The sequence below is a fragment of the Pteronotus mesoamericanus genome, unplaced genomic scaffold, assembly GCF_021234165.1.
Source record: "Pteronotus mesoamericanus isolate MK-2021 breed Mesoamerican mustached bat unplaced genomic scaffold, CSHL_Meso_final scaffold_45, whole genome shotgun sequence".
NCBI classification, from domain to species: Eukaryota; Metazoa; Chordata; class Mammalia; order Chiroptera; family Mormoopidae; genus Pteronotus; species Pteronotus mesoamericanus.
The window spans coordinates 4,618,039-4,633,843 of NW_026555317.1; the positions used below are offsets into that span (position 1 = coordinate 4,618,039).

General features: G+C 41.1%; 1 protein-coding gene across 1 annotated transcript in view; it reads right to left on the reverse strand.

Annotated features, from left to right (window-relative positions):
• Positions 1 to 2,957: 2,957 nt before the first annotated feature.
• Positions 2,958 to 15,805, reverse strand: part of ALMS1 (ALMS1 centrosome and basal body associated protein) — a 215,885-nt gene continuing 203,037 nt past the window's right edge. The window contains exons 17-23 of the mRNA XM_054593521.1: positions 13,406 to 13,526; positions 12,096 to 12,299; positions 11,594 to 11,823; positions 10,578 to 10,761; positions 9,567 to 9,630; positions 4,263 to 4,362; positions 2,958 to 3,230 (exon numbers count right to left, since the gene is read on the reverse strand). Coding sequence (XP_054449496.1) covers positions 3,186 to 3,230; positions 4,263 to 4,362; positions 9,567 to 9,630; positions 10,578 to 10,761; positions 11,594 to 11,823; positions 12,096 to 12,299; positions 13,406 to 13,526 — 948 coding nt within the window. The 3' untranslated portion in view covers positions 2,958 to 3,185. The remainder of the gene's footprint in view (positions 3,231 to 4,262; positions 4,363 to 9,566; positions 9,631 to 10,577; positions 10,762 to 11,593; positions 11,824 to 12,095; positions 12,300 to 13,405; positions 13,527 to 15,805) is intronic.

The following is a 15,805-nucleotide window of genomic DNA, read 5'->3' on the forward strand; positions in this document are numbered from 1 at the left end:
TTGCCCCATGATTAGTTGAGGTTCTGGACTTAGATTCTGATGCGGGGAGCATTGGTGAGGCTGGGCAAACGCTGTGATGAGAATGGGTCAGGGATCCTAGAAACTCATGAATCTGGCCACACCTCCCTGGGAACATACTGGACCCAAACCACAGGCAGAAATCTAGAAAGTTGGGCTGACGTCTGAAGAGGCTCTATTTTCTCTAAGTCCAGAGCAGAGAGTCAGATTTTACCTGTGCCACAAGACCACCTAGAGTAATGGTACCTGAGTCAAAGGGGCGGTGGGGAGGGGGAGAGAAGAAAAAGATTTAATATCTAAGGATTGGCGGCTAGGGCTACTGGGTGTTTTGGGGCCAATTACTGCTGTCTCAAAGACAGGTAAGAGAGGAGCAGATAGGACTAGGGTTGTAGACCAAGAAAGTGAAGCGCCCACCTCTATTTACTTCATTACTGTAATCCCCTTAAAATGTGGCCCAATCAAATTTGGAAAATGATCCAGCATTGGGGGAAGTGGAGTTTTCTTAGATTGGGATCTTCATCTTGGGGAGCTGTGGGGGTGGGAAAGCTGTGAGATGACCCGAGTGCTCCCTGCAGGCCTAGGAAGGTCGTTTTGCTATGATTCAGCCCTGCCCCACCCCACCAGAATTCATGAGTACTTAGTGGGAAATTGGTAAAGGGCTATAAGCAAGGGTTCACAGCCAGTCAAATAAAACCAACTCTGTAGTTTAAAATCACCCAAGCTCACAAACAGGTAAAGATGAAGACCATGTCAACAGTTCAGCTTGGCCTAACTATTGGCCAATACAGCATCAGGACATAAAATGCATTGTGATGTGCAGATAAAACACTGCCTTCTCCATACACTTCCTCAGCCCACACTGCAGGTGCCCATGGTCACTGGAGGCCTTTGTAGGTACAGAACAGAAGCTGCCCTCAGGGCAGAGAAGTGGCTGAGGAGGCTGGAGCATGACCGCCAGGAGAAAAGAGGGCAGGCCTCTGGTTAGGTGTGAACTAGATGTAGGAAGAAGCAATTCAAGAGTCCCCAAGATCAGAACCTGTAGCAGTGGTTCCAGCCTGGGCCTGGGCTTGCATCTGTGCAAGAACAAAAAACCAAACAAGAGGCTCAAGATCCCCACAGGCATAGAAAAAGGCCCTTTCAGAGCAAGATCCTGGCTTGGCTGTTGGCGCGTGGTGGGGCTGGTAGAGTGTGGGGGCAGAGCAGCCTCACAGCCACAGGAGTGACAGCACAAGGCGCCGCCACTGTAGTTTTTGCCAAGTGCTCAGTCTGAACCACTGCAGCAGGCACAGCGGAGAAACCACCCTGAGCTCTTGGGGCAGAACAGATTCTGGGAGAGAAACTGGGATGGATTACCTGGGAGAGAAGCGAGGCCAGTGTTTAGATTCTGCAACAAGCACTCAGTCAAGGAAAACCGTATTGTGAGAACTCTCAGCACCCTTTCCCCATTCTGTGCTTTGACTTTGCACCCTGTGTGCCTGGGGCTGGTGGCCTGGGGAAATACTGTTATAACGTGAAAGCAAGTCTGTGTATTTCCTTTTTAAGTAAATCTTCCCCAGGGCAACTGTGGTAGCATTCCCAAGGCAAGTTCTAGCTGGGGTATGAAGGGAGCAGGCAGCCAGCTTCCCACACCCTGAACCTAAAAGCTCTAGGAAGGTGCCTGGATGACAGCACAGGCGTAGAGAATCACACTCTTCATTCCTAAGAGGACTCCATCCTGCTTGTTTCCTTGCAGACCCAGGTTTCCAAACAATGACCACTTTCTGTCTGTATTCTGGTAATAACTTCCCACAACATGTGCAAATAGTCACAGCATTTGGGAGCTAAAAGGGGGCATACACATATTAATGCTCTCATTTTACAGGTAAAGTGGCCTGAAGTAGTTAATTTCCCTGCCTTCTTCACATCCTCCTTTTAGGTTAGGGAGGGAGCCCAGGTGGCACCATTTGAAAGCTTCTGAGCTGTACTTAGTGGCAGGGCCTTTTCTTTGATAGAGCCTCTCAAGAAGCCTTCTGGGGAGGCAACTGGCCCCTATTGTCCTGCTGGAGCTTCCCTGAATTTTGAATAAGGCTTCTTAGCGCCTTCCCTGGCTTAACATTGGACCCTTGGTTGTAATTCCAGGTCACAAGATTAAGAGCTTTATGTGCATTATTACATGTATTAACTTCTGCTTTTCAGAAGAGGTTTTCCAGATTATAAACACTAGCTTTTTTTTTCTTTTCAAGCATTTATTTATTTATTTATTAAATACATTCGTCTCTGCCTCCCCTAAACACTAGTTCTATGTGAGAAGATAAATGGGTTGAGGTTTCAATCCTGCAAACAAGACAGTGAGTGGAGGAAAATTCACCGATGGCTGTCTTTCTTCCAAGCCTATAAAATCAGCTTCTGGGGGCAGTTCGGATGAGACCAAGGGGAGGCTCTAGAAGTAGATGACTATGTCTGCTGGGAGTCTCTGGTTATGCCCAGTGGGTACCCTAACCAGACACTCTCTCCGCAAAGCCCATGAGAGGGCTCTTGCCATGACACACTGTGGGTTCTAAAGAAAGGCCACATTTCATCCTCACAGCCCATTTCCCTTGACTGATCCTTTTATTTATTTTTTAAAATGGACTCGAGAGAGAGATTTACTGATCCGCTTATTGATGCATTCATTGGTTGATTCTTGTATGTGCCCTGACTGGAGACTAAACCCACAACCCTGGCATATCAGGATGACGCGCTAACAACTGACCAGGCTGGCAGCGCCGGGACTGACCTTTCAGGTTTTACAGACTGGCGTGCTTCGGGGGAGACATTGCCTAGCCCTCTGCACATCTGTATATGGGAAAGAAATGACCCTCTGTGACTTGTTTTATGATGAGTCAGTAAGAAGTTATTTATTTTCTAAAAGTATAAAAACACATACAAAAAGGGACTATCTCTTGGCTAAAATGAAGAGAATATCATTATAACAAACATCCCTGTGGACAAGGCCACTGTAGACAAAGTATTGCTCCCAAACCATTAATAATTACAACTCTGTCACAGACTCTTTAAAAGGTTACTACTTCTAAATTACACATGGAATAAGGAGTTAGTTTTATTAAACCAGTCTCATAAAAGTAAAGAATGTGCTTCTTCAGGTTTATAAAATAAAATTCCAAGGCTCTGAAGAAAATAATTTTATCTCAGTCCCAGGGAACTTTTCTCCCCAAGAGTTGGTTGGTCACTTTCTGTGGAAGAAAAGACAGGCAAGAGGGAAGTTAGCAACTCTTGCAGTCAGAGGCAGACAGACACTCCTCACCTCAGGTATATTGGTGAAGAGACCAGTGTGGTTCTACCCAAATCTTGTTTGTCTTCCCCACCTATAGAAACTACGGTTATTATACAACAAAAATACTTTCTAGAGTATTTAGGAAAAATGATCTATAATCAATATCTATTATTTCTATATAGATACAGATACTCTATAATCCTGATAGACTGACCCCATCCATCATTTCACAAACACACAGGTACAATGAGAGGCCTGACACAATGCCTGTGGCCTCTGCACTCGAGGAGCCCCAGCCCGAGCTTTGCGTTGTGCTTCACAAGCAGTTTTCCAATCCCACACTGGTCTCGAATGAACTCATCTTTTGGTTTCTGACTTTCAGAGTCCTTTTTGGGTGAAGTGAAGGGGCTGGGAAGAAACCAGGACAGTGAAGGATATGGGCCTCCAGGCATAGTAGCTGATTTTGTTTCTCAAACAATAAATTGCTACCAAGTCCCCCGGCCTGTGCAGTTCCGGGATCTGCAGCACTACTGACTCCACTGGGGCTTTGGACAGGACATGGTGTGGTTTCAAGGCTCTGGCTCCCCAAGCTGCCAACTCTTAAGCTGCACTGGGACTTTTTCCACTTTATTTAAAAATCCTAGAGCTATAAAACTACCATCTGGGAATTTGGAATAAAAACCCAAGTTTCTACCATGACATACATCTAAACTGACTCCTAAGGATGAAACTGGTTTCATTCCAAATGTATGCCTAGAGGGTTTTTTTTTTGGGTGGGGGGGGGGGGGGGGGCGGGATTTGCTTTTTTATTTTTAGATTTGAAATCTAGTCATAGGTGTCTTTATCTTCCAAATTTCAGCAGTGGTATATGATGCATTATGAGCTTACGTTCACTCCCCAAAGGTAGTCAATTCAAACGAGTCATATGTGTTTCTCTCAATTTCTCTTCCTTCTGATAAACCTGATCAATCCTGCTCTAGGACTTACTGACCTTTTTATACAGCTGGGCTCGCAACCGGTATGATTTATATTCCAATCTCCTCTTTTCCTCTTCTTTCTTTTTCTGTACTTCTGGAAGCTGTTCATAAATCCTTAGAAATGACACCAGTGGAAAGACAAAAAGCATGAGGTTACCAGACCACAAAGGCACATGGTGTCTTCTCACCTAAGCTCTACTGCTCTCAAGGCAGTCAGTCCCTCACAGACAGGCCCTGGGCCATTGTGTGCCCAGTGTCCTGTCAGACACTTGGACACAAAATATCCTGGCCTGGGGTGCTTATAATCTGGAAGGGAAGACAAATAAATAAAAACAAACAATTAAATCCTGCTGATAGTGGTTACTTCTGGAAAAGAAGTGGGATAATGGGATGGAGATAAATTGCTTTTCACTCTATATGCGAAAAATGTGTACCTTCACTATGAGATAATGAACATGTATTACTATTATATTTTTAAACATAAGGGAAATAATGGGGGAAAAGTTCAATAATGGTCATATCTCCAAAATGCTACAAAATATTACAGGAAATGCAGAAACTTATTCTGAGTGAAGTAAGTCGGGGAAGGCCAGAGAGGAGATTAAGTTTGAGGCGGGTCTTGAAACAGGAGCATAATGGGGATGCGAGTTACGGCAGGTCAAAGCTTCACAGAGACAAGTGTAGGGGGGCAGGCGGGAAGCAGATGGGGTGAAGGTGAGGTGAGCTGTGGAGGGTCTCCGAGCAAGGTGAAGGCTCGGGCTCTCTATCCTATTAGCAATTGGTGTCACTGATTTTAAGTAGGGAGGAGCATGATCAAACATGCATATGATAAATATACTCTAATTGGAAATAATCTAAATTTCCAACAAAAATAATTAAACAGATTATAGAATAGAATAAAATTATTATAAAGCATAAAAATACGTTTCAAAAATTTTTTAATGTTATGGAAAAATAGTCACAATTTAATGTTGAGCACAGTAAAGCAGGTTACAAACCTGTATATATTAATTAATTGGATCAATTTGGGGAAAAAAGTATGTGTTAAAACAAGTGCCTGCAGAACTCCCTCTCCTGCCAGATACAGGAATAGTGTGTTCTATTTAGATGAAAGGATTATGAATGATACGTATTTTCTTATTTCAACTTTTCTGACATTATATATATATATATAGTTCTGACATCAACTATATTTTCTGACATTTTCTCTATCTGAAAAAAATCATTGAAAATGATAGAGAGGCTCTGTGGAAAAGAGATCAGAGAAGGTAGATAGCAGAAGCTGGAGAAGAGCAGTCCTCTGCGAGTGGAGGCCAGCCCACGTCCGTCAGGAGTTAGCAGCGGGGTTCCAGGGCAACCGGGAAGACTGTCTCGAGCATGTGCTAGCTGGGTGCATGTGCAGTGATGGGTCAAGTGACTGCTCCTCAGCTTTCTAGCTGTGTGAGTTGGGGTCCCGAGCAAGTATGGGAGAGAATGGGGAGTTCCACATAATGAATATAATCACTAACTGAAAAAGCAAAAGTAGAGGTCAGGAAAGAGACCTAAAAGGAATAAGTGTACACTTTTAAAAGTCACTGTTCATGGAGAAGGATCCAAATGGTGGAGGAGTAAGCTGAAGCTACATGAACGTCCTCCTATGACCAATCTGGAATTATAGCTAAATTGTAGAGAAATCATCCTGAATAACCAACTGAACACTAGCTAGAGAGAAGGACAATGAAAGACAGAAGAAACCACTTTACCACAACACTGGCAGGGAGTGCAGAGGAGTCACAAAAGGGCTGGCTGGACTCCCATGGGCAGCAGCTGAAATTCCGGAGGAATATATAAGTGGCTGAGGGTTAAGGATTCCCCAAGAAGTGTTGGGTCTAAACCCAAAGCTTGGCTCCCCAGCCTGTAGCACCAGAGCTGGAAAGGAACCCAGAAAACATCCAGCTGTGAAAACATCCAGCAGGGTTTCTGTCTGCCAGGGAGAGATGGCTGGAGATGCAGAGAGCCTCTTAAAGGGCCAACACATGAAATTTTGTTTATAGTCACTTATGCTGGGCTCTAGCGTAAGGGGAAGGGAAGAATGGACTAGAGATGTTTGAGGAGAGTCTGGGGTTGGTGGCTCAATGGAGAGAACTGAAGGAGCAGCCACCAGGATACCTGTGCTGATTCCTCCCCCATACTGCAGACGCCATCTTTCTCAGGCAGAGCACCCAAGTGATATCAGCCTGAGGGGAAGCAATAGCCAACCCCCACCCCCACAGGAATTATCTCCTTCCCCTCCGCCCGTGGTGCTTAGGCCACTGATTACAGCTTAAACCATATCACTGATGGTTTAGCAACTAAGGTGGGATATACAAAGAGGCCCCCAAAATGGGAAGACAAAGAAAGAGACCCCAAGTGAAAGAACAAGAGAGTTCTCCAGAAGAACTAAATGAAATGGAGGCAAGCAATTTATCAGATAGAGAATTTAGAGTAATGATTATAAGGATACTCAACAGCATGAAAAAAGACACAGAAACCATTAAAAAGGGCTAGTCAGAAAAAAAAGAATGTAATATCTGAAATAAATAAAACACTGGAAGGAATAAACAGTAGATTAGATGAGGCAGAGGATCAAATCAGTGATTTGGGAGACAAGATACTCAGGCAGAGCAGCAGAAAGAAAAACAATTAAAAAAAAAAGAAAAGAGCTTGTGAAATATTTTGGATAACATGAAGTATAACAACATCTACATCATGGGAATAGCAGAAGAAGAGGGTGAACAAGGGATCGAGAACCTGTTTGAAGAAATAGTGACTAAACACTTCTCCAATCTGGTGAAAGAAAAAAAGACATACAATTACAGGGAGCTCAAAGAATCTCAAACAAGCTGGACTCAAAGAATCTGTTCCAAGACATATCATCAATAAAATGACAAGGCTTAAAGACAAGGAGAGAATCCTAAAAGCTGCAAGAGAAAAGCAGATTGTTACATACAAGGGAGTACAATGAGACTGTCATCTGATTTCTCAACAGAAACAATCTAGGCCAGAAGGGAGTGGCGTGAAACATTCAAGGTGATGAAAGCAAGGACCTACAACCAAGGATACTTTACCCAGCAAAGCTATTATTTAAAATCAAAGGAGAAACAAGGAGCTTCCCAGACAAAAAAAGCTAAAGGACTTTGTTAACACCAAACCAGTACTGCAACAAATGTTAAAGAGCTTTCTTTAAGAAGAAGAAAAAGAGAAAGAAAGAAAAGAGGAAAATAGCCTAACAATAAAATGGCACTAAATACGTATCTATCAATAATCTTATATTGATAGATGACAGTTGTATTGATACACAGGTACTGATAGATAGATATAAGATATGTATATCTAAATGGCTTAAATGCTCCAACCAAGAGACACAGGGTAGCTGAATGGATAAGAAAACAAGACTCATATATATACTGCTGCTAAGAGACACATCTCAGATTGAAAGATGCACACAGACTAAAAGTAAAGGTATGGAAAAAGATATTTCATGCAAATGGAAAGGAAAAAAAGCTGGGGTGGCAATACTCATATCCAACAAAACAGGATTTAAAACCAAGGCTATAGTAAGAGACAAAGAAGGACACTATATCCTGATAAAGGGAACAATCCAACAAGAGGATACAACCCTCATAAACATTTATGCACCCAACATAGGAGCATCAAAATAAGTGAAGCAAGTCCTGAAGGACATAAAGGAAGAGATTGACAGAAATACAGTCATAATTGGGGATTTAAAACCCCATTGACTTCAATGCATACATTTTCTAAGCAGAAAATCAACATGGAGACAGTGGCCTTAAATGACACACCAGATCAAATGGATTTAATTGATATCTTCAGAGCATTTCACCCCAAAGCAGCAGAATACACATACTTTTCAAGTGCACATGAATGTTTTCTAGGATAGTTCACATGTTAGGATTCAAGTCTCAATAAATTTAAGAAGACTGAAATCATATCAAGCATCTTCTCTGACCACAATGCTATGAAACTAAAAAATAATCACAAGAAGAATACTGAAAAACACCCAAAGATATGGAAGGTAAATAATATGTTATAAAGCCTGACTGGATCAACAATGAGATCAAGGAAAAATTAAAAATATTTTGATGCAAGTGAAAATGAGGACACAACAATTCAAAATGTGTGGGACACTGGGAACCCTTTTGCACTGTTGGTGGGAATGCAGGTTGGTGCAGCCACTGTGGAGAGCAGTATAGAGATACCTCAAAAAATTAAAAATGGATCTGCCTTTTAACCCAGAGATCCTACTTCTGGAAATATATCTGAAAGAACTTAAAACACTAATTCAGAAAAACATAAGCACCCCTATGTTCATTTCAGTGTTATTTACAATAGCCAAGATAAGGAAGCAGCCCAAGTGTCCATTAGTAGATGAGTGAATAAGACAACTATGGGACATTTACATAATAGAATACTATTCAGCTGTGAAAAAGAAGAAAATTTCACCCTGTGCAACAGTATGGATGGACCCGGAGAACATTATGCTGAGTGAAATAAGCCAGCCAGAGAAAGACAAATACCATATGATTTTACTCATATATGGAATCTAATGAACAAACTGCAATAAGAAGGAAAATGGGGACATACTCATAAATGGAGAGCAGATGACAGCTGAGTGAGTAGTGGGGGTGAGGGGCTGGAGGGGTTGAGCAAAAAGGTAAAAGGACTCATGGTCACGGACAACACTGTGGTGATTGCTGGGAAGAGGGGGATATAAGGGGACTAAATGGCAATGGAAAAAAATACAATAAAGATTAAATAAAAAAATAAAAATCTTAAAAATAATAATAAAAAAAGTCACTGTTCATGAAAAACACAATGAGATATCACCTCACATCTGTTAGAATGGCTATTAAAAAAAGAGAGAGAACAAATGCTGGAGTGGATACAGAGAAAAGGGAACCCTTGAGCACTGCTAGTGGGAATATAAATTGGTAAAGCTACTATGGAAAGCAGTTTTTCCCCTCAAAAAACTAAACATAGAACTACCGTATGATCCAGCAATCCCATTTCTGGGTATTTATCCAAAGGAGATGAAATTACAATCTCAATGAGATATCCGCACCTCCATATTCATTGCAACAAGTCATTTGTACCATGATCTGCTACCTATTTTTCTTTTCTTTTTCAGTGCCATAAGTGAGGAAGTACTTTCACAACTAATTTCCTTATGATGTTCTGACTTGAGCAGAATGCCTTTACTCTCCCGACAAGCCAGAGCTCTTGACCACATGCTGGCCTGATCTGTACTTTTCTAATTACTCTTATTTTTTGGGCCTTACCGTTTAGACCTCTGAATCATTTCCTTCTTTCCAACAGGCCTGCCCTTCTGGGCAGTCAGGAAACCTAAGCAAGAGAAGAAAGGGTTTTCAGTGAATAGTGACTTAACAAGGAAGGCTGTGGTGTGCAAGAGCTTTGTGTGAGAGTTGCTAGGACTCTGTGGTCCTAGTGTGAGCTGACAGTGCCAGGTGGTCACCAATGGCCAAGGCCAAGGTTAGGCTATGAGGACTGTGAGGGCAGCGCAGGTCTCCTGAAGACACAACACTCTGTGGCACAGACCAGACTGTGAATTGAAACACTGCCCAGTTTACAGGTAATGTGATGAAAGCATTAGGTAGTACTTTACAGTTTTCACAGCTTTCATATATTATTTTATTGATCTTATACCTAGCATAACTGCAAAGAGCACAGACTCTGGAGCCAGCCCACCTGGGTTCAAATCCAAGCTTATTAGGTGTGTAATCTTGGGCACAGCACTGAATCTCTCTTTGCCTTAGTTTTCTCACCTCTAAAATAGGGATATTAATACTATCTGCCTCAAGAGGTCCTGTAGCATTAACACGAACAATGTCAGTAAAATATAAGGGCTTAATATTATTATTATTACTACTATTGTTACTACTATCATAACTATTATTATTATTAATATTATTACCACCCTATGAAGTAGCCAAGCCTGGAAACTGCCCCATCTTTAATGAAAAAGACATTATACTACTTTTGGAACTAACCTGCTCACAGACACAGAGCTTGTTTATATAAACACCATTCTTACTGCACATTCTCGTTTTGAAGATCCAGTGACAGGGCAAGAGTAACTGGGCTTATTTGGATCATGCCAGTACTGACAGCTAAACTGGGCAGGCAGGTTCTGCTACCTAAGGACATGTGAGTCTCAGCAAGCAAAAAGTCACTTCCTGTCCATGTCACTGGCCTGGCATTGAGCAGTGGTCCCTAGCAAGAAGCAGATCTTGACTTCTTTACCCAGTATCAGCAAAATGAACGGAGTGTACCTCTCTTAGGGAGCGGGCACATGGGGTCCGGGCGGCCCTGCCATTCTGTCACAGTGTTGAACAGCGTCTCCCGCTCTCTCTGTAATATGTTCTGCAGCTTCCTCTCCTGGACTATTAACTTCAGACGTTTTATTCGCTCCCCAGAGCGGGAGATGAAGTCAGGTCTGTGAAGCTGAAGTGATTCCTGAGGAAGAGAAAAAGCCCCCGTATTAGTGATATAGTCTGCTCTCAGGGGCCTAGAAAAACAGTACCTGACCAACAGATTTAAAGAGCCTGTTTCTAAAGATATTTTCTATTCTTTAGAAACTATCTCAAGTTGAAAAATAACCTAACAACTCTGTGAGGAAGAGCTCCAATAGGGAAATCAGAGTGGTAAAAGAAATGCCTTTGGAATAGGCCAAGAACCAAGATTGTGGCAATTACAACTCTTCTGAATGGGATAGAACTTGGCCCACTGTGCTATCTTAAATTTCCCTTCAAACAAATACAGGGTGGGGCAAAAGTAGGTTTAAAGTTGTTCATATGAAAAATAATACAGTTAATAAATAATACAAGAACTTACATGTACTCACAACTATAAACCTACTTTTGCCTCACCCTGTACATATTTAAATAACATTTCCTTTAGCTCCCAAGGGACCTATAAAGAAGAGACTTGGCACCTTTTAACCCTGCATTAAACAGGAATAGGAGTTACTGAGGGACAAATAAAGGCTGATGCAAACGTGACCCCTCCCAGAGCACTGCAGGCGTCTACAAACCCAATGAACAGCGTCGCAACATCTTCCTTTCTATTTTCTCCCCAGATACTGAGGGTGATGTATGATTTAAAATAGTTAACAGAGTAAGGCAGCCTTTGATTAATGATGAGGATGAGAACAGGTGAACTACAGAGGCGCTAGAAACTAGGGTCACATGACTGTACTTCTGAAGGCCAAGTCACAGACTGAACTTGTGTCTCACCCATTTTTTCCCCCCTTAAACGTAGGGCTAAAATTAACTCAATGTTATTGTACCTGTAAAGTGGCTCTCACGAATGGCTTCAGTGGACCTCTGCCTGGGCCAGCTAGTGACCCGTGGCTCTCTGTGTGCTGACTCTGCCAGTTCTGTTCCCGCAGTGGTTCCCTCCAAGGTTTGATGTTGGTTATTGGTGCAAACCAGGAGATACCAGGGCCACGATGCTTGGGCAGGTTTTCCTTCTTAGGACTAGACTTCACCTTTTCCATAGGAACAAACCATGAAACTCCTATAGGAAATATTTTTAAGAAAGAAAAAAGATTTTTCATTTTTCTCACCAGAGCCAGCTGTTAGAGCCCATCACGATGCCCAGGAGTCTAATTGCAGGTATGAGTCTGTAATTGTACTACTAGATACTTAAAGTTTGTTTTTCTTGTCATGGTGGTGTTGAGGGTAGAGATGGGGTCAAAATACGGTCATTGAGAAAAAGGAATCTGAGCACTTTAATAAACTTAAAATTCAGTAGTTTTTCTGCTACAAAACTGGGAATTAGAAACTGACCTTCATAGCACCTCTGCTTGCTCTTCCTTAACTTTTTGTCTCCAAGATAACTGGTAACGAGCCTTTTTTCTTCCATTTTTTCTTCCGACCAAGAAGTCACATCACTGTCCTCTTCCACTCTAACTTCGCTAGAACTGGGAGTTGGGAAAATTACCCCAACATCTCGAGTGTGTTTTCTGACACCATTCACAATCTCCAAGTTACCTGAGGGGAAAGATCACAGATGTCTCTGGGAGCAGCCTTGAGATTTGGTTGGCAGGTATATTCAAAGTTTTTAAGGCTTGAAAAACCCAGTCTACTGCCTTTGCTGGGCGTTGAGGGGGTGTGAGGGAGAGAAGGTGGTGGGGGAGGAAAGAAGGGGTTGACAGAGAGAAGAGGAGGAGGAGAGAGAAGAGAGGAGGGAGGGGGAAAAGAAAGAGGGTTTTTTATTTCTAAGCCCATTTAGATTTTAGAAAGAACTACTAATATAGATTCAATGGGTAAAGGATTTCAATTCTGATCCCAAGTAAGACAAACAGTGAATGCTTGTAGTCCTACTGGCAGTCACCCAAGTTAGGAAGAGGTTGACAGATGTAAAGACAAGACCTGGGGTGGGTGGGGAATCAACGTGGAAGTTTATTTTTGTTTTATAAAATCAAAAGATATAGAAAGGCATAAAATAAAAAGCCTCCTTTCTACTCCTGTTTTCCACTCAGTCAGTTTATGACTGCATGATTCCAGAGAATTTATTCTGTGCAGTCAAGCAATTCTTTTTTTTTTAAATACATGTAGTAGCATGCTATACACTGTTCTGTACCTTGCCTTTTCTTTTTAATTATGCACCTTGGAGATCTTTACATATTGGTAGAGAGAAAGACCTTTGTTGGCCATTGTAGGATTTCATTATATACATGTACAATAATTCAACCACTTGGCTATATTGATGGACATTGAGTTAAATTTCCTGTTAAATACTTAGATTAACTTTGTGGTTAATTCTACACATTTTTCATTTTGCACATATGCAATATGTATCTATAGGCTAAATTCTGAAAGTAAAAGTGCTGGGTGAAAGCAGTTTTGATAGAAACTGCTCAATTGCCTGTCATAGGGGTTGTACTTGCAACTCAGGCCCACTAGAATGTATGAGTGTATTTCCTTACATTCTTGCCCGCAAACTTACTATCAAGCTGAGATTTTTGCCAATCTGATAGATGAATAATGGCATTTAAGTATAGTGTTAATTTTCATTTTGTATGAGGTTGAGTATCTTATGTTTAACAGCTACTTGTAATTTGATGGAAAGAAATGTTTACATTCAAGTCATTTACCTGTTTGCACGCCCTTATTTAACAGAGGTACATTTTGCTTGTTGCAAAGCGTGGAGCTTGAGGTCCAGAAACTACTGGTAGAAGATGAAATAGAGTCAGGAGATATCATATCGTTTGCCACCTAGAAAAAGCAAGAGACTCTGTTATCATTACATGCAGTCAATGGCACAATAACCCCCAGGATAAGAAAACATACAAAATCAAATCAAAAAGAGCCCTTCCTAGTATCATTCAAATTGTTGAGATAAAGTTGCCAGGAAGCTTGTGAAAATGTCAACATGCTACCGCATAATTTATGATAGGGTGGAGAATCCTCCTACAGTTGAATAAGGGCCTGAGCTCTTTCCCGAAGGTAAGACCCGCCCCCCCCGCCCCCCTGCCCCCCAAAAAGGTATATTCCTATGACTTGAAAAATTCTGAGGAGGATGTTAGCCGAAAATTAGTCTGGTTGGTCTTTAGAATGAATCCTGACCTGACACCTGCTTAAATTTTGATGAGCGGTAGAAGGCTGGGATAATTTAAGAGACGAAGAGCTGCAGAGCGCTTAGAAGATCATATTCAGACACCTACACAAGGATGAATGCCTAAGAGCTGAAAAAGGCCCCCAGAGAGGTCCTAAATCAGAACTGCAAAAGGAACTAAAGAACCAAAAAAAGGCCTTTTTAGTTACATTCAGAACAAGGTTCAGAAAGTTCATGGATTTAAGTTGATGGTGGAATATTAGTGGGTGACAAAAAAAATTTATCAAAATATAGTTGAACAAATATAGTATAAAACAGAATTTCTTAAACTTGTGTATCATGACAATCCCCTGGGGGAGGAATCCTGACCCAGAAAAGAGTTGAAATCCTGTGGGGATAGATATGGGCACTGTATTTTGAATAAATGCCAGCTGCTTATCTTCTTAAGCAAGTTTTGTAGAGGTATACATTGAAGCTTAAGTCAGAAAGGAAACTGAGGGTATTTGCTCCCCTGAACTAAGACTATATTCCAGGAACTTCAGGAAACTTAGCAACAGAATCCTGGAAGAGAGGAGCTATGTTAGATGTCTGGGGACAAGAAATGTTTTAATTTTCAAAAAGATAAGCATTGTAAACTGGTGGGTTTAACACTAATGACCTGAGAGGTTTGAGAATGGATCACCAATCTGATAATTAAAAGATTAGCAAATTTCATCTAGGGCTCAGTAAGGCTAGCAGAACATGCCTTGCCAAGTGAGCCCTGTTTTCTCTAGTAGACATGGTCACTAACTGGGAATGAAAAAGAATGTGTAGTAGGGTACTTCATTTGAATACAGTGATAAAACTTCTCATGACATCCTTTAGGGCAAGATGGGCTTATCTGGGCTGAATGATAACATAAGTTGGTAGAACCATAATTGGTTGAAATATGCTTACTGAAATATTATTGTCAACACAGTGAGAAACCTTTACTGAACGATGTATCTTGCATTGAACAACAAACACTAAGCACTTACTGTGTGACAGTCACTTGGTTTGCTCTGGCTATTCCATCTTAACATTTTATATATCAATGTCTTAGAGATATGGAAAGACCTCCCTTACAATGTGCATCTGGGAGGGCCTAAATGGCTGCCACAATCTAAAACGGTAACAGGAATGATGGGCAAAGTCAAACAAGGGATAACTGTAAAGCTCCATACATTACTCAGGAGGAATGGCAGAAACTTGGATGCAGTAGAAAAAGCTCTGGGTCTGGAGTTCAATACCTAAGCCAGCCTCAGGCTTTCCATTTGCTAGTAGTTTCTATTTGAGTAAGCCATAATCTTTTTATGCTAGTCTCCCCATCTAGAAAGGGAACAGCTACATTTCTGAAAATATGGAAGTGTTAGAACAAATGATCTAGATCATAAACAGTGAAAAACTAATATAAAATAATGAGATCTTTATTATGTTAAAAAAAATGTACAAGTACAGAGAGTGTGGTGAGGAAGATGTGACTGACCAAACAATACACTACACCTTCTCTGCAGCTATAAAAGAAAAAAAAAAAAAAAAAAAAAAAAAAAAAAGAAAGGAAAAAAGACACTTTAGGTACTGAAATAGATGGATTTTTCAGATTGTAAGTACAAAAAAACAAAGTATGCTGCCATTTTTATGAGAAAGGGTATAAAACATATGCAGTATTTGCTTTTTAATGTATAAATTACCCGTGAAAGAAAACCCAGATTAGAAAGGGAGAGGTAATGCTGTTTTTATTTGCAGATGGCATGATCCTATCTGTAGAATATACAAAGGATTCCAAAAAGAGGTACTGGAAGACTAAAATAAGTTCGGCCAGATTGCAGACTATAAGATCAATAAGATAAACAATCAATTATGTGTCTATAGTTTAGCAATGAGCAATTTGAAATAAAATTAAACAATTTCATTCATAATG